At 51.7% G+C, this 23,922-nt stretch overlaps 2 protein-coding genes across 3 annotated transcripts; both read right to left on the bottom strand.

The window, feature by feature from the left end:
• Nucleotides 1-1,449: 1,449 nt before the first annotated feature.
• GANAB (glucosidase II alpha subunit) lies at nucleotides 1,450-16,054 on the bottom strand. Of its 2 annotated transcripts, XM_055312225.1 has the most exons (25): nucleotides 15,935-16,054; nucleotides 13,085-13,189; nucleotides 12,830-12,938; nucleotides 12,461-12,588; nucleotides 11,624-11,803; nucleotides 11,088-11,153; nucleotides 10,201-10,274; nucleotides 9,949-10,032; nucleotides 9,765-9,861; nucleotides 9,336-9,516; nucleotides 8,595-8,748; nucleotides 8,146-8,381; nucleotides 7,938-8,064; nucleotides 7,753-7,832; nucleotides 7,131-7,274; nucleotides 6,934-7,030; nucleotides 6,523-6,624; nucleotides 6,097-6,340; nucleotides 3,722-3,786; nucleotides 3,450-3,526; nucleotides 3,267-3,341; nucleotides 2,957-3,070; nucleotides 2,722-2,834; nucleotides 2,474-2,574; nucleotides 1,450-2,335 (listed from the first exon to the last, which is right to left on the bottom strand). In XM_055312225.1, the coding sequence occupies exons 1-25, from the start codon at nucleotides 15,970-15,972 to the stop codon at nucleotides 2,226-2,228; spliced, it is 2,901 nt and encodes a 966-aa protein (XP_055168200.1). In that variant the 5' UTR covers nucleotides 15,973-16,054; the 3' UTR covers nucleotides 1,450-2,225. The 2 variants fall into 2 exon arrangements, with proteins under 2 accessions (XP_055168200.1, XP_055168210.1); XM_055312235.1 differs by lacking the exon at nucleotides 11,088-11,153.
• Nucleotides 16,055-16,171: 117 nt separating this feature from the next.
• INTS5 (integrator complex subunit 5) lies at nucleotides 16,172-21,494 on the bottom strand. Its single transcript, XM_055312213.1, has 2 exons — nucleotides 21,357-21,494; nucleotides 16,172-19,388 (listed from the first exon to the last, which is right to left on the bottom strand). The coding sequence occupies exons 1-2, from the start codon at nucleotides 21,434-21,436 to the stop codon at nucleotides 16,409-16,411; spliced, it is 3,060 nt and encodes a 1,019-aa protein (XP_055168188.1). The 5' UTR covers nucleotides 21,437-21,494; the 3' UTR covers nucleotides 16,172-16,408.
• Nucleotides 21,495-23,922: the final 2,428 nt, after the last annotated feature.

Raw genomic sequence — 23,922 nt, 5'->3', positions numbered from 1 at the left:
AGACCTTTCCTTTGGTCTCCAGTCCCAGTACCCAGATTTCATTTAAAAAAAAAACAAACTTATTTATTTATTCATCATAGACACACACAGAGAGAGGGACAGAGACAGGCAGAGGGAGAAGCAGGCTTCATGCGGGGAGCCTGACGCGGAAATCGATCCCGGAACTCCAGGATCACGCCCTGGGCCGAAGGCAGGTGCTAAACCGCTGAGCCACCCGGGGATCCCAATTTCCTCATTTTCATTCATTCATCCGTCAGCCACGGGACGCCATGGCTACAAATGCTTGTTTCATGAATGAATGAAATCTGGGACTTCTCTGTGCCCGGCCTGTGCTCTGGGCGTCCCTCACTCATTCCTCACTCTAGTCCTGAGACAGGTGGTATTGTCCCCATCTTACGGACAAGTAACCAAGGTCCACAAAAACATGAAACCGCCACTATGGAGTTTTCTGTGTGCCTTCTAGGTACCTGTCTCCAAAACCAGTACGCCTCCTGCCCCCCCCCTTTTAAAAGATTTTATTTATTCGTGACAGACACAGAGGGAGAGAGAGAGGCAGAGACACAGGCAGAGGGAGAAGCAGGCCCCATGCAGGAAGCCCGACATGGGACTCGATCCCGGATCTCCAGGATCCGGCCCTGGGCTGAAAGCGGCGTTAAACCGCTGAGCCACCCGGGCTGCCCCTGCCCCTCGTTTCTTAAACGTATGACAATAGGAGGTTGGGAGTGGGGTGCCAAGGGAGTACACTACGTCCCAGCAAACTAACTGGAAATATTTCTTGAGCTAAGAATTCCATGAGCACATTCCCTAACTACTCAGGTACAAGCCTGAGCATTTTCCAAAAAAAAAACAACACCACCTCGTTTCTTATAAAATAATCTCTCAAGACTGATAAGTCACTTTACAAAAAATGGAGTGATCTACTTCCTGTCACTGAAACAATGGGGAATTTAAAAAAGTGATGCCAAAGAGAAGCAGCCTTTTTCATGAGAACATTGACTATAAAGCTGTTTCTATACCCCATCAGCTCTGGTCACCACTGTTAACTAAGCCTCCTAAAATCTGATGGCTTTGCTGGACTCCTCTATGAAAATATTGGCATCTAGCAAGTTGAGAAGACGTACTCACTCATTTTGCTGATCTAATGAGGTTTATGCTGAAGCTAGATGAAAATGTCAGGCCCTCAGGCTTCTAAGGGTCTGTGGTTCAGGCCAGAACTAGAATCCGGACACCAACAGTTATTTATGGTTTATCTCTTTATTGTTTCTCCTTTTATCAAAACCTGTCACAGCTGGGGGCCAAGAGGAAGTAAAAAAAAATTGCCACAAATATTCCCCCTTGTCCCCAGTCTTCTCCCACCCCTCACCCAGAGCTTCCCACCAACCCTGGGCACACATGATCATCTCCCCCCACCCTCAGCCTTCTCCCAGCAATAAATACAGGTGATCGTGATTCGATGAAACCAGATTTCTCCATCTTAAATGCCCCCAAAAGGGACAAAAAGGGGGCAAAAGAAGTTTAATGCTGATACCCTCTTCAGGAAGAGTGGAAAACTTCTTTCCCCCAAGGGACAGGGGAGATAGAACTGCCCCTGTCAGAACTGCAGCAACTCTAGAAGCAATCAGGAAGACAAAAGGTTGGGATGGCAGGGAAAAGGATGTTCTTCAGCAACCTCACTCCTTTGATCCATTCATCCCTTATCAGATAAGGGGTGGTCCCAGTGTTATCAGTGGGGCATAAAAAGGGGAGGGTTGACAGAGAAGAATTAGGTGAAAGAAATAAAAGGAGAGAGAGCAGTTTGGTGGAGAAGGGGAAGAAGAAAAGGAGCCCTAAAGCTCACTGCCCTCATCTTCCAAGAAACGGCATCAACACACAAGAGGTATGATTGAAGAGCGTTTAGAGGAGATTCAGGGCCCCCAAAAGAAAGGAAAGAGAAGGGAAAGCAAGGGCCTCATGGTCCCTGGTCTTCACGGGTGACTGTGCTCCAGTTAGAGCAACAGAGTGTTGGGGGGTGAAAGGAGACTTGGGTGTCAGCGGGGTGGCCAAGGTCAGGGAAGTCACAGGAAGCAATTCAGAGCCCAGGGACAGCTTCTCATCCTGCCAGATGTTGGAAGAATCTGAGTCTTCAGATAAGAAAGATGAAGTCTGGGGAAGATCAAACTCCAAGGCAGAAGGAAGAGGAACTCTCATCACCACTGCACCCCTCCCACCCCCCAATATCCCTTGGGTTATCGCAGATGAATACTCCAGTCGGATGCCACATTGACGCCAGGCTTGCGCAGGATCAACACAGAGGTCTCAGGGTCATGCTGGAAGGACAGGCGGGTTTCGGGAGATCCTGGTGGAGAAAAAAGAAAAGAGTTCCATGACCATAGCAACAGGCTATGGCAGATCAACTACTTTCCTACAGGCAAGTCTCCAACCCTGCTGCTACTTCCCCTCTCTCCCCACCCTGGGGGCCAGTCTCACCCCTCACCTTTTGTCTGGAGTATCACAGTTGCTGGCTTTCCAGCCCCTATTATCACTACTCGCTCAATCCAGACTGGTGTCTCAAAATAGCCTTTGGGGTCTGCTGAGCTAGAGGGAACAAAAACATATCCCCATCAGGGAGAAAGAGGTCAGAGCAGAAGGACGGAGGAGCCCCAGAACGAAGTCATATGTCATAAGAAAAGAGCACAGTGCTCTGTGAGCATCCCCAAGGCTACCAAGGAAAAATTTCATTACCTGGAGACAAGGGTGTTGCCAGAGAATGAGAACCGACGCAGCAGGAACTCATGGTGAGTCTGATAGTTGAATGTGTGCCCATCATCTAGAAAGAGCTCTCCTTGGGCCGTACCCTAAGCAGGAAGTGGGACAGTGAGAGCCCGAGCCCAGGAAGGAACGAGCAGCACTCCCCCAGGCACCAAATCCCAGGAAGGCAGGCAAAGGGCTAAGAGTGCTCCCCGCTCATGTGGCTCACCTGGGGGCTGAGAGCAACAAACAGAGTGATGGGGTCATCCTTCATACAGTCAGAGGAGCGCCGCACACGCATCCATCGAGGGATAATTGTCCCTCCACGCTGGAACACCGGGATCTAGGGCAAGAGCAGTGATGGGATGAAGTTGCCCCATTGTCCTGATGATTAGACCAAGGGCAGGTTGCATAGCCTGGCAGTATCTTTTGCTCTTGCCCATCTGTGCCCACTTAGGTACCGGACCCCAAAGCACACACTCTCTCCTTCTGGAGACTTACAGGCAGATAGAGCTAGCAGCTGGGCCAGGCATACTCACACTGCTTAGGGTTACAGGCAGGTACAGGGTCTGGGGACCATAATGCTTCTGGTAACTCTGACTGTCATACCACACCTGTGGGTGACAGGAAACAGATTAGGTCATTGCCCATCCTATTCATCCTCTTCAGCCTTCACCACTTTCCCCATCACACACCCCCCTTCCCTTTTTTCCTTAACTCACCTCCCCTTGGCCAGGCAGATAAACCTGCACGCCATGAGCCCCGGAGTCTGATACAGGGTGAACCAGTAATGCATCGCCTAAAACAAACAAGAATCAACTGTGAATTGAGGGGATCAGTTCTCAGACACAGAGCACCAAAGCACCTGCCACCTTGTGCCAGCAGTCTCACTCACTCCTCCCTCTCTGGGCATCCACAGACATCTCTCCCACAGGTGCTTACTTTTTCTCAACCCTATCCCAACCCACCCCCAACTGTCTCCTCCATTTCTCACCAAGCAGGAACTGATCATCTATACTGAAGGTGGTCACATCCTGAGGATAATGTACCCAGAGGGGCCTAGGAAGGAAGCAAGACAAGAAAGGAAGACCTCTTTGGCAGAGGTCAAAGATGCTATCCCACGAACTGGAGTTAAACACAGCACAGGGGTCCAAGCCAGGAACTTGCAGCCAGATAGACCAATCAGGCTGTAGGCCACAGCTATGCAACCTACCCTTGGTCTAATCATTGAACTTCCTAACCCACCTCCTCCTCCTTCCCTACCCCCTCCTGAAACTATCTGACATGCCAACTTTCCAGTGGCCATTTCATTGCCCTAGATCAGGTCGGATTTTCCTACATCATCTCCTACCCCTCCCTCTGGTTCTTTACCCCCAAGACACATTGGTCTTTCTTTCTTTTCGTTTTTAAATTTTATTCATTTATTCATGAGAGACAGGGAGAGAGAGAGAGAGAGAGAGAGAGAGAGAGAGAGGCAGAGGAAGAAGCAGGCCCCGTGCAGGGAGTCCGACTCAGGACTCGATCCCGGGTCTCCAGGATCAGGCCCCGGGCTGAAGGCGGCACCAAACCGCTAAGCCACCGGAGCTGCCCTCAATTCCACTTTACAACATCTAGAGTGCACTAGCTATCTTTCTATTTTCTATTCCTGGAACACAACAAACTCAATGCCACTTTTTTTTTTTTTAAAGGGAATTGAATGGAATAGTGTTTGTTTTTTTTCTTTCAAAGACTTTATTTAATTATTAGAGACAGAGAGAGAGAGAGAGAGAGAGAGAGACAGGCAGTGGGAGAAGTAGGCTCCATGCACGGAGCCAGGCGACGTGGGACTGGATCCCAGGTCTCCAGGATCATGTCCCGGGCCGAAGGTGGCACCAAACCGCTAAGCCACTGGAGCTGCCCTCAATTCCACTTGAGAAGGTCTAGAGTGCACTAGCTATCTAGCAAGTGCACTTGCTATCTCCTATGCTAGAAACATTATTTCCTCTAGATCACAAAAGTCCATCTTCCTCATTAGTCAGGCCTCATCTCACATGCCTTTTTTTAATTTTATTTATTTATTCATGAGAGAGACAGAGACAGAGACAGAGACAGAGACAGAGAGAGAGAGAGAGAGAGAGAGAGGGGCAGAGGGAGAAACAGGCTCCATGCAGGGAGCCCAATGTGGGACTCAATCCCAGGACTCCAGGATCATGCCCTGGGCCGAAGGCAGGCGCTAAACCGCTGAGCCACCAGGGATCCCCCTTTCTTCTTTTAACTAAGCCCCACACCCAGCATAGAGCCCAATGCTTGAACTCACGACCCTGTGACCAAGACCTGAGCTGAGATCAAGAGTTGGATGCTGGGACGCCTGTGTGGCTCAGCAGTTTAGTGCCTGCCTTTGGCCCAGGGCATGATCCTGGAGTCCCGGGATCGAGTCCTACATTGGGCTCCCTGCAGGGGGCCTGCTTCCCCCCTCTGACTGTGTCTCTGCCTCTGCCTCTCTCTTTCTTGTGTCTCTCATGAATAAATAAATAAAATATTAAAAAAAAAAAAAGAGTTGGATGTTTCAGGGATCCCTGGATGGCTCAGCGGTTTGGCGCCAGTCTTTGGCCCAGGGCATGATTCTGGAGTCCCGGGATCGAGTCCTACATCAGGTATCCTGCATAAAGCCTGCTTCCTCTCTCTGCCTGCGTCTGCCTCCCTCTCTCTCTCTCATGAATAAATAAAATCTTAAAAAAAAAAAAAAAAAAGGGATCCCTGGCTGGCGCAGCAGTTTAGCGCCTGCCTTTGGCCCGGGGCACGATCCTGGAGACCCGGGATCAAATCCCACGTCAGGCTCCCTGCATGGAGCCTGCTTCTCCCTCTGCCTGTGTCTCTGCCTCTCTCTCTCTCTCTCTGTGTGTGTGACTATCATGAATAAATAAATAAAATATTAAAAAAAAAAAGAGTTGGATGCTTAACCAACTGAGCCACCCAGGTGCTACTCATGCATCTTTCTTCTTGAAAAGGCCATTTGTAGGGCAGCCCAGGTGGCTCAGCGGTTTGTAGAACCAAATTCCATTACCCTGTTCTATTTTTTTAAAGAGATTATTACTGTAGGCAATTTTCTTATTTGCATATTTGTGTACATGTCTGTTTGTCTTGCTTCCAAGGAAAGAAGGATACTTGTCTACCCTGTTTCAGGCTCTGGGGATAGTAAGGAACAATGCCTGCCAGTAATGTTGACTGCTCCTCATCCCCATTTAGGCTCTTCTTACTCTTGACTTTAAAACCAGAATTTCCCCCTTTACAAGGCCCTGGTAAGTGGCAAAGAGGCCCAAAATGGAGCCCAGTCCCCACATCCCTCAGCCCCCTCAGCTCACTCTACACAGACCCAACTGAATGCCTCACCTCATGACAGGAATGCCTTCACGATGGGCCTGATAGAAGAGGGTGTACCAGAAAGGCAGCAAGGAGTATCGCTGGCCCAAGGCATCTCGGATTATGTCATGGTACTGAGTTGGTAAGAGCCAGGGCTCTCGCCGCCCAGTGTCCAAGTGTGCATGTGCCCGGAAGAATGGCTGGTAGGCACCCATCTGGTACCAGCGCACAAGCAGTTCTGGCTCTGGATTTTTGAAGAAACCGCCCACGTCCGCTGGGAGAGGGGAGGGAGGAAACAGGTTGGAAAAGAGGGTAAATAAAGGAGGGCTTCTGCCTAAGTAGCTTCCCCACACCCCACCCTAGACTCTCGGCTCTCTCTGTTCATGCCTGGGTCCTGTGCCCTCGGCCTTGTTCCTCTCCCACCAAACCAAGACCCCAAATTCCTCCCCCTCTCACCCCCACAGAAGGAAAGTCCCACCAGTCCCAGGCTGAGACACATAGGGATAGAGATCTTCAAATGGTCCCATTCAGCAGTGTTGTCCCCTGTCCACACAGCTCCTAAGAAAAAGAGGGAGATGGAGTTTGCCAACAGCAAAGGGGCAGCTGACTCCTCTGACCCACCACATCTCTTCTAGGGCCCCCAGGGTCCTGCCCAAGATGGCAGAATGTACAACACTTGAAAGGGGACAGGACCCCCCCAAGTCCCTGGCTCCTCTTAAAGTGTGTGGGTGGGGGTGAGGGGGGATGCAGCATACTGCTCTCAGGGGACAGTTGCGTGGACAGACTTCTTAGAGAAGCAGGCCTTGGTGCACCACTCTTCCCATCCAGCCTTCACACTCTGCTACAGCTCTATTCTCCAAATCTTACCAAAGCGTTGGGAGCCAGCGAAGAAAGCCCTGCTCAGGACAAAGGGGCGCTCTAGGCCCCCAGAGCGCAGCACCAGCCCATCAGCCGTTGCCATGTGCTGAATGGGGACAGGAGAAGAGGGGTGGTGAGGAGCAGAAGCCTGCCGTCGTCACGTGCACGTTCCCTAGCCCTCAGGCTCTCCTTGCTCAACCTCTTACCACATAGAAGCCGTAGATGTTATGTACATCTCGGTGCTCCCAGCTCCCATAGTGTTGGGCATCCTTGAGCATGGTAACCTCAGGACCATTGAACACAGACGGTTCGTTCATGTCATTCCAGACATAGAGGTTGGGAGCTGAGCCCTAAGTAGACAAGGCAGAAAGCGGGGACAGAAGGACAGAAGGGAGGAAGACAAATGGTAAGAGTAGAGAACTCCTAGGAATCCAAAAGAAGCATCTCTCAGGGTCTTCCCAGGATCATGAAGACCTCCTGATAAATACAGGTGGCCAGGGGCACCTGAGCAGCTCAGTCAGTTAAGCACGGACCCTCGATATCAGCTCAGGTCATGCTCTCAGGGGTGGGATCAAGTCCTGTGTCAGGCTCCACTCTCAGTGGAGAGTTGGAATTTCTCCTCTGTCTGTCTTTCTGTCTCTCTTGGCCCCTCCCTTCATCCCACCCCCCCCCAAGCCTGCTCTCCCCACCCAGTAAATAAAGAAATAAATCTTAAAAAAAAAAAAAAAATACAGGCAACTGACCACAGCAGGGCTGACTGACAAAGAACGATGGAGTCTGGGAGGCCAGGTGAGAAAGACAGATGCAGGTAGGAGAGGGGCTCCATACCTCATAATTATCAAAGCTGAACATGTTAGCCCACCAGGCCCTCATCGTGGGATTGGTAAAGTCGGGGTAACCAGCGGCGCCTAGGACAAGTTCAGGGTGGCTGTCAACCTCCAAGGAGCAAAATGGCTACCATCCTATCTCCCTGGCCTCACAACAGCCTCTCCCTCAATTCTGGGACCACTTACCTGGCCAGCACCAGCCCTCGTAGTCAGAGCCATCCCGGGTTTTAACATACAGACCCCGGCTCTGTAACTCTTCGTGCACGCGGTAGCCAGAATCCACCTTGATGTGGGGGTCCACGATGGTCACCAACTGCAGGCAAGGAATGGGGTGGTCAGAGCTCTCCGGGCCTGTCGTGCCAGAGCAGACTGAGTATGGCCGCAGTCCTCTTACCTTCCGCCTCTTGGAGGCCAAGTGTTGGAGCATGGTAAGGGGTTGGGGGAAACGGCTGGGGTCCCAGGTGAAGTACCGCTTGCCATCAGCATGCTCGATGTCCAGCCAGATGACATCACAGGGCAGGTTATGATCATCGAAGCCCTGATCAACTTCCAGCACATCAGCCTCATCCCGGTAGTTCCAGCGGCTCTGGTGGTAGCCGAGGGAGAAGAGCGGGGGCAATGCCTGGGTCCCTGCAGGCACGGGGGTCACAATGGGGTCAGGCCCAACCCAGGGCCACTGGGAACACCCAGAAATTGAGGAAGACAAGTCGACTAGACAGTGAGTGAAGGGTCCAGGGCTAGGAAGCAGGCTGAGGCACAAGACTTTGAAAATACAGTCCTCCCTCTCAAGAAGACAGGGCTAGTGAAGGAGGCTGCTGGCTAGCAGCAAGGGGATGCACATACCTGTGAGACTGGCATACTGCCGGAACACATCAGAGACAGAGGGGCCAAGCAGCAGGAAGACATCAATGATGCCACTCTCTGACATCCAGCGGACATCAGTCTGTGGGGTCTCCCCGGAGCCTTGTAGGTAGTCTAGCATCTTCCCAAATAGGGTCTACAGAGGACCAGAGACACAGGTCCAACACCCACCCTCTTCTTCCCTGACCCAGAGACAAAGCAGCAACGCTCTCCTCAGAGTCCTCACACCGCTGGGTCCTAAGGAGTCAGTCTGGGCTAAGGTTAGATATCACCCCTTCAAGAAGGCTTTTCTGGACCACACCATCTAAAACAGCACTGTCTCCATCCCCTACCCTGTGACCACATCTCTTTCTCAACGGTTCCCACCACAGAATTTGTCCTGCCTTCTTACCTATATAACATCTGTCTTCCACCCTGAGAATGAGAACATTTCCTACCTCAATGAACAACATATCCCCAGCACTTAGACATTTGATCAATAACAAGTGTACTGACAATAAATGTAGAAAGAGCAATACTTTCTCCATGAATGTGTGTTTTCTGGGAATGACCAGGGAACTCAAATGCTGCTCTCAAGGCTCAGGACTCCTTTTCCCACCCAGTCCCTAAACAGGTATCCCTGTGAGCCTCCAACCAGCTTCTTCAAAGTAAATGCCCCTAGCACACCCATCTGTCTCAGGCCTGAAGACGTACTCTTGTACTGCTCTCCGCCTGCTTGCTCACCTTCCCTGCAGTGTTGGAAGATATGTCAACCCAGGTCTCTGCAGCATTGAGCCAGAAGATGCCCAGGTCTCGATGAGGGCTGTGTGCCAAGAGCACAGGCACAGACCCATACAGGGCCATGGGATTGTACAGCTCGTACTGGAATACATCCAAATTGTAGAGGCGATACGGCTCCCCACCCCTGCAGGCAGACAGACAGACTGGCCCTAGGCTATGGCACTCACAACCTCCACCCCACAGATACAGGTGAGTGATAAGAAGTGGACCCCCTGCTCTTTCCAAAGGAGAATTTTTTGATCCCCAAAGGGGATCTGGCCACAGGAAGTGATCCATGCTTGTCTGAAGTATCCAAACTGCACAACACCACCCCACAGCCCTAATGTCCAACCCATCTTTCCCCCCATATCTTGATGTCACCATGGGACTCACTCAGTGACCTTTAGCCTCAGGTTGTCTGCATGCTCAGGGATCCCATACACATGCTCCATGCCTGGCAGAGAGAAGTCCAAACCCACAGATGTGGGGCCTGTCAAGAAAACAAAAGATGGGCTCCAGAGCTTCTGTTTGACAAAGAGTCCCTGCATCCCTGCCCAAGGCTCTCCCAGTCCCTCACCATATGGCTTGCTGTCAGAGTGAGTTTTGAATGTCTCCTCCCAGGCTCCTGGCTCATCTTTCTCTGCCTTCCCCTGGGTCTCCTCTGGCTGTGAGGAGGAAAGCAGACCACCTCCAATTACATACTAGCTCTCTCTTCCCCCACCCTTTTCTAAATCCCGTCCCCAGTGGGGACACTGAGCTCAAGTTTCCTGTGGGCCTTTCCCCTCCAACCTTCCAGCCAACCCTGTGCCCAGCCACCCAGTCCACCGACTTGCCTTGTCACCATCCCCAGGTGCTTCCTCGGGCTGGGCCCCACCGCCCTCAGCTGGGTCTTTTGATCCTTGCCTGGAAGGTAGGAGAGCTGTCTGCTCCAATCCAGAGGGGGCAGGGACGAGGGGCTAGTGGAAGGAGGGGTAAGGGAATAGAGAGCCAAGGGTCCAAAGGAACGAAGGCATTGGAGGAAGGGACTGAACGTTAAAGCGTGGCAAGGGACCCCAGTGAACGGATTAATGTGCAAAAGACGGGGAGAGAAATGAGAAAGGGAAACGAGTAAATGCTACCAGGAGGTGCCTTCCACACACAGGTGCTAAATCATCAGCCTCTGCCTGCCTTCCAGAACAGACAGGCAGGATGGTTCAAGTGCCTGGACTGGGAATGTCAGTGCTGGCTCTGCTGCTTCCGAGAGACTCTGGCCCCAACTACTTCCACTGGGCCTTAACCTCTTGGCCTGACACCAAAGCTTTACAAAGCAAGTGGGTCATACTATGGTCAAGCCTCTACAGATATATGCAGGGACTCAAATAAGAGATTCTGCCAAAGAATGCTTTCAAGGGCAGCTGTCAAGCAGTTCTATCTAGAGCCTCAAGGCACCCCAGCTGAGAGCCAGAAACCCCAGCATTAGGCAGTATCTCTCCACCCCCTCGGCAAAGCAAGAAGCTCCCTACATTCCTCAAGGACTTCCAGCATGTCATCTTCCTTCTCCCAGAGGGCTCCCAGCCAGGGAAACAGGGAACAGGGACCAGATACCCCATATCTGGGAAAAGAAGGGTGAGTGAAGGGCAGGGCATGGGAAGGTCTGGGACACCTTCCCCTGGGGGCCAGAGTGAAGGGCGGGTAAGGGCAGAGGAACAGATACAGTACCAGTGGCCATGGATTTACCTAGAGAAAAGGTTCTTGATCTTATCCCAAATGCTACCGAGCGTGAGACTAACTTTATCCGAGAAACTGGGGCAGGAGGAGATGGGTAGGGAAGGGGAAAAGGAGGCACAAAACCAACACAAACACAGAAACATAAAAGTGAGTTTCAGTCGACAAACTTCCAGAGATGGGGGGTAGGGGGATAGGAAACCAAAAAAAAAAAAAAAAAAAAAAAAGGAAGAAAATAAACCTGGGAAATGTGATGGTGTGAGAAGGGGAAAAGGGAAAGGCAGACCCAGGCAGGCCTCCCAGAGGAGGTGCCCAGGATACAGCTCAGGGACAAAAGTGACTTGCCTCCTGGTCTGTACAGGAAACGGAGAAAACCGAGACTGGGTCTGCTTCCTACCTTCCCTGAGAACAGCTTCTCCCAGCCCCCAGCCCCTACCTGGTCTGGTGGTCCTGCCACCCTGTCTCCTCCCAGGGACCCAGTGTGAAATCCACCACATCCCCAGGCTCTTGCACACTACGTCCATTCCAATCCCAACTCCCATACTCACGGGACCCTGGGGGCCCTCTGGTGCTCAAAATCCAAGAGTCCTCGGGCATTGACACTGAGCAGAAGACTGCGGTCCTCTAGCAGGTCCAGGCGGAATGGCTGCGCCGTCAAGATGATTTTATAGGGTCCCTCAGCCACCGTGAGCTCCACACTGTTGTCATCACGGCCAGAGACAGAAAGCCTGGAAAAGAGATCAAAAGGGATACAAAGAAGCACAACAGGCCAAGACTAGTGAGGACTCTCCAAAAGAGGGAGCTGCTAAGAGCTATAGGTAGTGTGGGGACAGTGCCAGGGGAGACAGATTGACCAAAGGAACCTAAGAAGAGCCTGGCAGCTGACCCAAGCATACTTAGAACTTTAAAATGTTAACAGAGGTAGCATGGCATTTTGGTGAGGAAAGGAGGATTATTCAATAGTGAAGTCAGAAAAATAGATTTCCCGAGTAGGAATAAAATGGTACCAAATTCCTACCTCATACCAGTTACTTGTATCAATTCCAGACAAATTATACCTTAACATTTTAAAGTAAGATTTTTAAAAGTTCTTTTTAAACTTTATTTATTAAAAAAAAATAGAAAATAAACTTTATTTATTTATTCATGAGAGACACACACAGAGAGGCAGAAACACAGAAAGAGGGAGAAGCAGGCTCCATGCAGGGAGCCCGACATGAGACTCGATCCCAGGTCTCCAGGATCACGCCCTGGTCGGAAGGTGGCACTAAACTGCTGAGCCACCTGGGCTGCTCTAAATAAAATATTTAAATAAATAGATAAAAGGTTCACTGGGAAGGAGAAAAGGACTGTGGAAATGGGTATATTTCTCAGTAATAACTTACCGAGATGTTGGGGGATCAGCCACCAACACATCTGGCACCCGGTATCGGGGCCGCCGGGGCTCCAGTTCATCAATCCTGATGCGAGTCATGTTCTTTTGAAGCCCCTGGAGCTCCAGCACCAGCACTACCTGTGGAGGCAGAGATTTAGATCTGGAGAAGGGACAGGGCTACACCATGGAAAGCCCTCTGAACCCACTCCCTCCTTAGAGCTCTCTTGCTTCTAGTCCTTTACCTAAGGGACCTGAGATCTGAATTCCTCATAAAATCCCTAGATGGCTGGGATAGGATGTTGGCCATAGGTTCACCTTTGCCGAATTACCCCTTAGCCATTTCCCCACTGCCACTGGCCTCCTCCTTTTCTCCTCTGACCTTGGTGATCTCATTGATCAGATGGACTGTGAGGGCATCAGGACCAAGATGCAGAGAGTCCAGCAAGGCTCGGTACGGAGAGAGGCCTGGCCGTAAGCTTCGTTGCCTCCTGCCACGTGAAATGGGAAGGTGGAAAGGTTCTTCAATGTTCTTAGGTCCCTCTACCACCTGCAGTGTCCCCAGGTTACCCCCCATATGCCACAGCACCTCCCACATTACCCTATCTTCCACCCCATTCTCCAAGAAATATCATACTTGCAGAAGGAACTCTCTTCACAGGTCTTAAAGTTGCTTCTATCCACAGCAAGGGTAACTCCCAGGAAGACTCCTAAACAAGTGAATACCAAACCTGTCCCAGATCTAAGGAGGAAAAAAGACAAAGAGGGAACCATCAGCACAGAGGTGAGAAAAGGCCCCACCTTCAGAGGGGAAAGGCCCCTTTCCACCACAACCCTAAAAGGGGATAAAGAGTCTGGTTAAATAGAAGAGAAGGCAGAACGGACATGGGATAAAGTGTCTGGCCTGAGGAGAGGATTCTCGCATCTTGCCTTCAAAAGGCAAAGGAAGTGGACAAAGGATGGTTGGCCTTCAGAGGCCCTGGTATTGATGCTGGTTACATCAGCTACTCAGAGGAAAGGAGCAGTAACAGCCAGTCCCAGGGGAAGTGGGGGTACCATGTGAGGAACAGAGAAACAAAGCAAGCCATGCCTTTCCACGCAAGGCACTAAGTGGAGGTACAGTAGAAAAGTTAAAGATGTACCCTCAGGTAGCCTGTTGTCACAATACCTAGAGTCCCAACATCCCTAGCACCATAGGCATCCTGTTCCTCTGATTTCCACTCCTAGATGTCCAAAGTAAGTCACCACTATCACTACCTAAGCCTAACAAGAATAACAGCTACATGTATTAAACCCTAACATCCCCCCACGGGCCCCACTACCTGCCTATATCCCTAGTTTCCAACCCTGCCCGCAGTTCTGCAAAGTGCCAATCTCACCCCCACAGATTCTAATCTAATTGGCCCAAAGTGGGGCCTGGGCATCAGAGTTTTTAAAATCTTCTCAAACAACAGTAATGGGCAATCATCATTCAAAACCACTTCTTTATACACACTACCTCTTTTTCATTTCTTTTGTTGTTTTCTTGGTGAATGTAAGGTTGGGGTTTTTCCCAGATGGGAAAACTGAAGCGTAAAAGGCTAAGAATCCATCCAAAACTGAATTGCTAATAAGGAGTGAAACTGAGATTGAACTCAGCTCTGCCTGACTCCAGGCCCATGTACTTCATGACACACAATATGGCACACTACCTATACCAGCAGGGCCTGCCTCACTGAGGACCATTACCCCAAGGTTATTGCAAAGTCACTTCCCCAGTGTGCTACCAAATGACAGACAAGGAAAAAAAAAAAAAGCAAATGACAGACAAGGGACTAATCCAATTATTCAGACAAGTTAGTATGAAAGATACATTCATCCATTCTGGGTAAATCCTAAACAGAGGTTCTCAAACTTTATTTATCTGTTAAGAATTACCTGCAGTGTTTATTAAATGTAGATTCCTGAACCCCAGGAATCTGCATTTTAAACATGCTTTCCCAGCAACTTGATGTGGGTTGTCCAGGAGCACACTCTTAAGTGTTCCAAATAGGAAGAGAAAACAAAAACAAGCTTCTTTTAAGTCTTAAAACTTTGCAAACTGCTAATAAGGTAACTAAAGACTATATACGTTGTATCCAGCATTAGCCTCAGTATCTGCTTGAAAGATAAAGGTAAGGAAAAAATCACCAGAAAGGAGAGGGCAGAACAGGGTAAGCCCTGCAGTTCCAGAAGAATGTGCAAGCCAGCCAGGCCACACAGAAAAGTGAGGAAAACACCAGGCACTATCTTTTGATAGGCCAAGCAGGAATAATTAGTAGCAAAACAAGCAGAAGAAATGCTACCAGAAAACTCAATAGCAAGACCTGTGGCCCAGGTCCTACCGAGTGACTGCAGCAGGTCCCCTGCATCACTGACCCCGTCTACCTGCCCAAAGCAGCAGTAATCAAAAGTAAAGTGAGTTAAATACCTCCTGGAGTCCTATTTGTACAATCTATACAATGGGGTCGGATAAGTGCCAATGAGGATAGGACTTATAAAAGATCTTTCGGATGTGACCCGTTGGAAGGCCCTAGGAACTCAGGGATGACTTGAACACTCCAGAGAAAGAGGTGGTCACAAGCCAAAGTCAGAAATGAGCCGCAGGGTAAGGTGCACCCGTTTATTGTTTCAGATCACAGGCTTCCAGAGAGTTTACAGTCCAGTCTTTTTCACTGTTGGTGACAGTACATGCCTCTCCACCCCCCCCCCCCCAGTACATCCGTTACGTCCAGGTAAACGCTTTGTGGCGCTGGTGATTGTTTCCAACCGTTTAGGGTTTTTTGTTTTTGTTTTTTTGTTTTGTTTTGTTTTGTTTTCGGTAATATAAACTCGAGAGCGCAGATCAAACCGTTCGATTGCATGCTGTGTTTGCGCACCAACATCCAAGCAGACCATGAATTTATGGGATCCTGCCCCAGCCGAGCCCAGCGACCGTGAACACGGAACAAGTCAGAGTTGGTGTCCACGTGAAGACAAGGGCAGGCAGGGCAGGGTCCTGGACTCTGGGAGTGTAGGGCAAGAAGGGTAGTGCAGACGGGACGGCAGGCCGCGGTGCTTCCCTGCTGAGGGGCCCGCAGGGCCAAGGGATTGAGTTCCCGTAGGCCCGGCCGCGTCTCGTCCCCGCCCGGATGGCCCCGCGCACTGCAGGAAGGAGGAGGCAGCGTTAACCGTCGCGAGCCGCCAAGGGAGGGAGGGGGCAGCTGAGAGAGGGCAAGGCCAAGGACAGCGAACGGCTGCGGCCCTCTTGACCCGCCAGGATGGAGCTGGGAGCCCCAAAAGGGCCTCCAACGCCGCGCGGATCTACAGCGAGAAAACCGAGAGCGCCTGAGGCCGCCTCCGGAGGGACAAAGAGTGCTCACGAGGCCAGGGGTGACAGAGTCTCAGGAGGGCATACAGGAAGAAGAGCTATGGGGTTTGGGGGACATGGGGGCGTCCCGGGCGTGCACCCGGGTTCCGGGCTCCTCACCGCCTCCTACGCGCCGCCACTGCCGCTACCGCCGCCATCTTGTGCCGGGTTTGCTCCTTGACCCCGAGCCTCTCCTCCCCGCCCCGCCCGCGTTGAGCCACGTGTCTTAGCGCCCGCCCCTTCCGGCCTTCTGATTGGCCCGACCAGAGAGCGGCCGGCCGGCTGTCCCGTTGGCAAAGCGCGCACAATAAATGCCCGCGGTAGGCGGGGACGAGGGCGTGGCTTGAGGGCGGGGGCGGGATTGTCCAGAGCCAGGCGCTGTCCGACTTTGCCAGCTCTAAGCATCAGACAGAGGCACTGGACTCTGCTTTTCTCAACTCGGCAAATTTTATTTAGAAAAAATGATGGGAGAGGAAAAAAGTGACACCGCTCTTTAGGCTAAGGTTTTGAAAAGAAACCTCTACCTTTCTGAGCACTTAGCCCCCTATGTCTCTCCCTGCTAAACCTCCCTTGACTTCCAAAGCATGGAAAAGGCTATGTCCCCTGCCGAATAAGAGTGGACGGTGAAGGTGCCTGGAAACGGCCAGAGAAAAGGCCCAGGCGGTCAATGTTGCGGTGGAGAACACTGTGCAGCACAGCGAGATGGGGTCCACCCTCACCCCCACCCTCCCTGGAGAAGTCCCGGATGAAGCGCCCACGCTCTGACTGGAAGATGAACTTCTGGGGCAATGGCCCATGCTCCCGGAGAAAGCCCCAGACACTGAGCAGCAGCAGACGCACTTCAAAAGGTGCCAGTTGGCTAAATACCTCGTGCATATTACCTAGGGCTGGTGGCAGAAGGCTTCCCTCAGCCATGACAGCTACCAGGGTGCAGGATGCCTCCAGATGCCAGGGAGACTGAGCTGTATCAGGGTGTCGAGAGGCTTCCCAGTGACCCAGAAGGGCAGCCAGGAGCCCCCGCAAGAGCACAGAGCAGTAGCACAGGGCTGGGGGAGCAGCTGCTACCAGCTTTAACAGCTCAAAGAGCAGGGGCTGTTCCCGGAAGCGCCGGCCAATGCGGAGATCCCGCTCCACAGTGGCCCGGGCATTCTCCTCAGGGGGCCAGGCTAGCTCAGCACCAGCTGCATCAGGGCACACACTCTCCACCAAGGTCACTGCCACTGCTTTGGCTGCCTCCGGGCTCAGGGTGGGAGCCCCCCAGCAGCCCCCACATTCAGTACCCCCAGGGGCACTGCAGCAGTGCACCAGGAGGCTGAGGAGGCTCTGGGTGTTATAGATGACTTCCTGCTGATTGCGAGACTGGACAAACTTGGGTGGCTTTAGACCACGACCGATGACTCCAGCATGGAAAACTGACCAAATCCCTCCAGGCCCTGGCACAGCTGCAGTGTGACGCCGGTTTGTGTCCAAAAGGGAGGCAGAAGCCAAAGGAGTTGAGACAATTGAAAGAGTCTCATTGTCTCTATCCACTTCCCCTCCAAACAGTTCTGTGTTGCCCCGATGTAAGGCTCCCTCAACTAACAGCTGTAAGACAGCCTTAAGCCCAGCTGGTGAGGTCTGAGAGAGGCGGGTAAGAAGCTGAGAGGCAGAAGCCACACCTGGGGGGCCATGCAGCCTCAGAGAGGCAAAGAAGCGATGTACTCCAGCTCTCACCAATCCCAGGAGTTGGGAGGGGGACAGGGCTTCTTGAGGAAAGGGACAAATGGCCAGGAGGGAGGCAGCAGCTTCAGCTACTTCCTCCTCAGGATGTAGCAGGAGAGGAGCCAGGTCAGACAAATGAGCTGATGCAGACTCCCCAAACCGGGCCCCTAGGGCTGCAGGGCCCTCACCACCCTGCTGTTCCCACCCCACTAGCAGTGCCAAATTGCGCAGGAACCGGGCAGTGAAGGGAGGCTGCAGAGTCCCTGCATGCACCCGAGCCAGGCAGCTTCGGAAAGCCAGAGGCAGGAGGCCAGAGAGACTGACCACCAGCCCTGCATATAATTGGGTGGCCAGACTCAACTCTTCAGGGCTTCGGGCCCGGCTCAGGAGATGGCCCAAGGCCTCAGGTCCACAACTAGGTCGAGTATAGACAGAGAGCAGGCCCAGGAGCTGGTGTTGCCAGAGGAAGCGCTTCCGTTCCAATCGTAATGTTTCTCCACATAGCTCTCCAACGTTGTTTCTTAGCGCATCTAAAAAAGGCACAGGGCGGGGGGCTGGGGGTGGGCCCAGCACTCCTTCCCCAGGAGACCCTCCCCGGTGATGAACCAGTTTTTGCAGGTGCAGCAGCAGCAGCTGGATCAGCCGGTCACAGGCCTCCCGAACAGTGTCCGGCACAGCCAGGCCTTGGGTGGTAATGACTGAGGCAGGCATAGCTGTGTCCACCAGGAACTGCAACAGCCGGTAGGCACCTGCCCCCGAGGCCTGGCTTACCAGGTGCACAGCCAGGTTCAGCATGTTGTCCAGCTCCTCTCGGGGAAATCCCTGCAGGTGTTGCTGCAGCTGGCTCAGCACAGCTGGGGGCTTAAGGCAGTCCACCAACTCTCCAGAGACTGTGCCCAGCAAAGCTGGTGACATGACCGCCAGCTGCAGTAGGAAGGGAACTGTGGCCTGAAGGGAGGGGTCCCCACTCCGGCCCCCAGTGCCCCCTGCCAGGCTATCATGGAACATTCGAAGAAGTTCCCGGCGGATGCTGTCTCCATGGCGGGAGGCCAGGTGCCCTAGAATGCCTACAACTGAGGCAATCTTGGGCACCCGTTTCTCCCCAGGGATAGCAGGAGATCCAGGGAAAGGGTCTATAGAGGGGGTCTGAGAAGAGCTTCCACCACTGCCACCAGCTCCACCTCCAGCCCCACCATGAACACAGAAATCCTTAAGGCCACAGGAGAGAACTCGGGAGATGATGGTGCCAGGAAAAGAGGAGCCAATATGGGCCACAACCCAGTCAAAGTGTGGGGAATGCTGGACAGAGGTATCCAGCAAGGCATCCACGCAGGCATCTGGGCAACTACCAATGAGAGCTGAGAGACACTGAACATAGATATCCATCAATGTGCGGGTGGCCCGACAGCCCATCCACAGCTGCAGCAATTCATTGAGAGAGCCAGTGGCATGGGGCACACGTTGGTGCTGGCCTGAGTATGTGCTGCTCAGTTGCCCCATGAGGTCAATGGACCATGCACTAATCACAGGTGCCCAGGCCTTCGGGTTGGCTCGGATAAACTCAGACAGCACCTGCTGTACTTCCTGCACCACATCTTCTAGACCAGGTCCCCCAGCAGGGACATGGGAGGGTGGGGGTGGACGGAGGTGAGGGGGGGCAGCCACGGGGCTCTCATCCAGGGCAGCCAGGTGGGCCCGGACACTCTCATCAAAGACACCTCGCAAGTGGTCAAGCACAGCAGCTCGAGCAGGTGGTAAAGAACGCAGCAGGAGAAGACCACAGCGAGCATGTTCCCGGGCAGAGAGTTGGTGGCCCAGAATCGGGTCCACGCCAGTTAGAAAAGCTTTGATTTCCTGGGACAGCTCTTGAGCACTAAAAGGAAGCAAGAGAAGAAGACTTAGAGTGTTGGGAGATGTTAGGCACATTACATTCCCTCAGTGAGTTTTGGTTTTTCTACGTAAAACAGGGATAACTGTACCTCCCTCATAAGATAATGTACGTGAAGCAATAAACGCTACATCACGTTCACACTAATCACCCAATAAATGCTACCTATTTTTCTTTCGATAATAACAATATCAATGTTAGGTAACTCATGTCAGGTGCTCTTTAGGTACTTCACGTGTCTTATTTCAATCAAGACAACAGCCCAAGAAGGTATGATCCCACTTTACGGATAAGAAAACCAAGGTTAGCGATCCCTGGGTGGCTCAGGGGGCTAGTGCCTGCCTTCAGCCCAGGGCCTGGTCCTGGACTCTCAAGATCGAGTCCCACATAGGGCTCCCTGTGTGGAGCCTGCTTCTCCCTCTACCTGTGTCTCTGCCTCTTTCTCTCTCTGCATCTCTCATGAATGAATGAATAAATAAAATCTTTAAAAAAAAAGAGCGAGAAAGAAAGAAAACCAAAGTTAAGTAATCAGACTAGAAGTCCCAAGAGGGTAGTAACCATTTCTGTGCTCTTCAACAATGAATCCTCTTCTACTGAAGCGCCTGGTATATGGGAAGTACTCCATTAAGTATTTGCTGAATTAAGCAAATGCATCTTGTGTGGCTATAACATCTGCTTTAAAAACACCTTTCCAGGGATCGCTGGGTGACTCAGCGGTTTAGGGCCTGCCTTTGGTCCAGGGTGTGATCCTGGAGTCCTGGGATCGAGTCCCGCATCGGGCTCCCTGCGTGGAGACTGCTTCTCCCTCTGCCTGTGTCTCTGCTTCTCTATGTCTCTCATGAATAAATAGAATCTTTAAAACAAAAAACACACCTTTGCAGCCTGGCTGCCCTCCTGGCTGCCCTCCCCGCAAACAAAACACAACCACCCAGGATCTTGCTCTTAAAATCTTAAGCTCAAACTTGTCCCTCATTAAGGCTTCCTAGTACCTGTTTTGTTTTGTTTTTTTTTTAAAGATTTTATTTATTTATTTATTCATGAGAGACACACACACACACACAGAGAGAGAGAGAGAGAGAGAGAGCGAGCGGCAGAGACACAGGCAGAGGGAGAAACAGGCTCTATGCAGGGAGCCGGACATGGGACTGGATCCCAGGTCTCCAGGATCACACCCTGTGCCAAAGGCGGCGCTAAACCGCTGAGCCACCCGGGCTGCCCTAGTACCTGTTTTTTCCCATATTCTGCAAACATCGTCGCCACCCAGCACTTAAACTCCACATCAACAAACCCCCTTCCCGGCATGCTCAGTGTGCCAGGGTACAGACAAGGTAATGCCTGGCTTTCAACACCTCCCCTCCCAAAACATAGAGCTTTGGCCTCAGAGGTTCAGAAGCCAGTGTTATGGGAAGAGACAAAGTACCCTTCCTTTTACTGCCTTTTCTACCAAAGAAGACCAAGTCCTCTAGGGGCTGATAGGGCTCCAGACTATGCTCTCTCCGATTCTTTAAATAAATAATCAAATAAACCATCCTAAGGTGAGGGGGAGTATCTTAGTCGGAGGGTAAGGCAAAGGCTAGAGGGAAGCATTGTGTGGATTTCTGGGCCCGGGCTCTCAGGGAGTCTCCATGAAGTCAAGGGACCCTGGGTTCTCTCAAGCCTAAAAGGGGCAGGACAGCTGGGCTCCCAAGAGTTCTGATAGCCCCAGCTCTTGGGAGAACAAGGCCGGGATCTAGGCGCTGGGGGTGCGGGGGAGGCAGGACCGAGAGCTCACGAGTGCGGGCACTGGAGCCCAGAGTTTTGCTGAGGCGGTCCCTGAGTTCTGGGAAGATCCGACCAGGAATCTCTGAGAACCCTGACGCGAGTTCTCGAGGTAGGATCCGGGTTTCTGCCGAGAAGGCTGGGGATCGGCGCAGGGCCGCGCGATGGGGGTAAGATGCCAGGGGCTCTAACTACCTGAGCGGCGCGGGACCGTGGGTGGCCGGGGCAGGCCCGGGAGGCCCTGGGGCCCCGGGAGGGTCGCACAACGCGGACATCCCGGAGCCCTAGCCCGAGCCCGAGGCGGGAGCGGCGAAGCGCAGGCAGCGCATGCGCGCTGACAGGAAGCCCGAAAGGAACCAGCGACTGTGTATCCCCGGGAAACCGGTCCGTCGACGTCCGCGACCCTCCTACGTTGGTTCCGGACCGCGTCGGGATCCCCGACCCGGACTTAGTGACGATGAGAAGCCGTTCCGGCCTCAATGAAACCTTTCGTTGTTGTTCCTCCAAAGGGCCTTTGACACACAAACTACAGCTAGCTGCGGCTATTCACGGTCGAATTTATTTTGCCGAAAGCCAAAAATACGAAGTGTTCAATTTACAAGGTTTTATTTTTTTATTTATTTATTTTTTATGATAGTCACAGAGAGAGAGAGAGAGGCAGAGACACAGGCAGAGGGAGAAGCAGGCTCCATGCACCGGGAGCCCGACGTGGGATTCGATCCCGGGTCTCCAGGATCGCGCCCTGGGCCAAAGGCAGGCGCCAAACCGCTGCGCCACCCAGGGATCCCAACTTACGAGGTTTTAAAAAATGAAGCACTTGGAAACATTTTCATCAATAAATAGTGATCATATTAAATACATCAAAAAACAAGTAAACAGGGGCGCCCGGGTGGCTCAGTGGAACCTGCTTCTCCCTCGGCCTGTATCTCTGACTCTCTCTCTCTCCTCTCTCTCTCTCTCTCTCTCTCTCTCTCTCTCGATAGTTAGTTAGTTAGTTAGTTAGTTAGTTAGTTAGTTAGTTAGTTATTCATGAGAGACACAGAGAGTCGGCAGAGGGAGAAGCACTCTCCCCATAAGGAGCCCTATGCGGGACTCCATCCCGGCCCCCGGGATCACACCCTGGGCCAAAGGCAGACGCTCAACCACTGAGCCACCCAGGCATGCCCATGCCACTTACTAGCAAGATCTGTTCTAGAACAATAGAGACCATTTCTACTCCTAGGATTGCCTCAAACTGGTATCCACCTCACAACCTCAACTTTTGACCTGTAAAAGATTTTTAAACTAGATAAGTTCTACAGCAATGAGAGAGAGACAAGCAGGTTCCCTGCAGGGAGCCCGATGTGGCACTCAATCCCGGGACTCTGGGATCACCCCCTGGGCCAAAGTCAGATGCTCAACCGCTGAGCCACACAGGCATCCCCAATAGCCAACGTTAAATATGTTAGGTGTGACAATAGTAGTTTGGCTATATAAAAGAATGTTCTTAAGGGTAAAATCTCATCTGCAATTGACTTTCACATGAGTCAACAACAACAAAGATACAGGGCAGCCCGGGTGGCTCAGCGGTTTAGCGCCACCTTCAGTCCAGGGCGTGATCCTGGAGACTCCGGATCGAATCCCACGTCAGGCTCCCTGGATGGAGCCCGCTTCTCCCTCTGCCTGTATCTCTGCCTCTCTGTCTCTGTGTCTCTCGTGAATAAATAAATAAAATCTCAAAAAAAAAAAAAAAAAGATACACACATACATATTTACAAGTGCAGAGATGAAACGAGTGTAAGAAAATGTTAAAAATTGGTAAATCTAAGTAGAGTACATATATAAAGGTTCATTGTAACTAACTTCTTAACTTTATTGGAAGTTTGAAATTCAAAATAGGAAGTTGGCTGGGGAGGTATGACACTGGGCCCAAATCCTCCCTCCTCCAGGAAGCCAGTAGTGATTAAACAGAGCAGAAAGATTATGCTTTCCTCTGTTGAACACACCTCCACACAGGCAGCTTTTCACTTTAAACACCCCAGCTCTGGCTCCCAACAGAAGTTCTGAATATTAAATGGAAAAAGTTATGCTCAATCTTCATCTTATTAAAAATATAATCCTGGGATGCCTGGCTGGCTGTACCTCTCATAAGTAAAATCTTTTTAAAAATTAATTAAAAATAGAATTCAGCAGGGGTGCCTGGGTAGCTCAGTTGGTTAAGTGCTGGACCCCTGGTTTCTGCTCAGGTCTTGATCTCAGGGCTAAAGTCAGGGTTATGAAATGAGCTGGCAGGTAAGGCTCTGCACTTAGCAGGGAGTCAGCTTTCCCTTTTCCTCTCCTGATACACGCTCCCTACACAGTTCACTCTTTCTAAAATAAATAAACTTTTTTTTTTTTTTTTTTAAGATTTTGTTATTCATGAGAGACAGACCTACGCAGAGGGGAAGCAGGCTCCTCACAGGGAGCCCAATGTGGAACTTAATCCCGGAACCCCAAGATCCCACCCTGAGCCAAAGACAGACACTCAACTGCTGAGCCATCCGGGCATCCCTAAATAAACCTCTTATTTATTTGTTAAGATTTTAATTATTTATCCATGAAAGATACACAGAGAGAGGGATCCCTGGGTGGCGCAGCGGTTTGGCGCCTGCCTTTGGCCCAGGGCGCGATCCTGGAGACCCGGGATCGAATCCCACGTCGGGCTCCCGGTGCATGGAGCCTGCTTCTCCCTCTGCCTGTGTCTCTGCCTCTCTCTCTCACTGTGTGCCTATCGTAAATAAAT

This window comes from Nyctereutes procyonoides, unplaced genomic scaffold, assembly GCF_905146905.1.
Source record: "Nyctereutes procyonoides isolate TBG_1078 unplaced genomic scaffold, NYPRO_anot_genome, whole genome shotgun sequence".
Classification (NCBI taxonomy): Eukaryota; Metazoa; Chordata; class Mammalia; order Carnivora; family Canidae; genus Nyctereutes; species Nyctereutes procyonoides.
The sequence above is the reverse complement of the archived record's forward strand: the minus strand, read 5'-3'. Positions and strand labels throughout refer to the sequence as shown.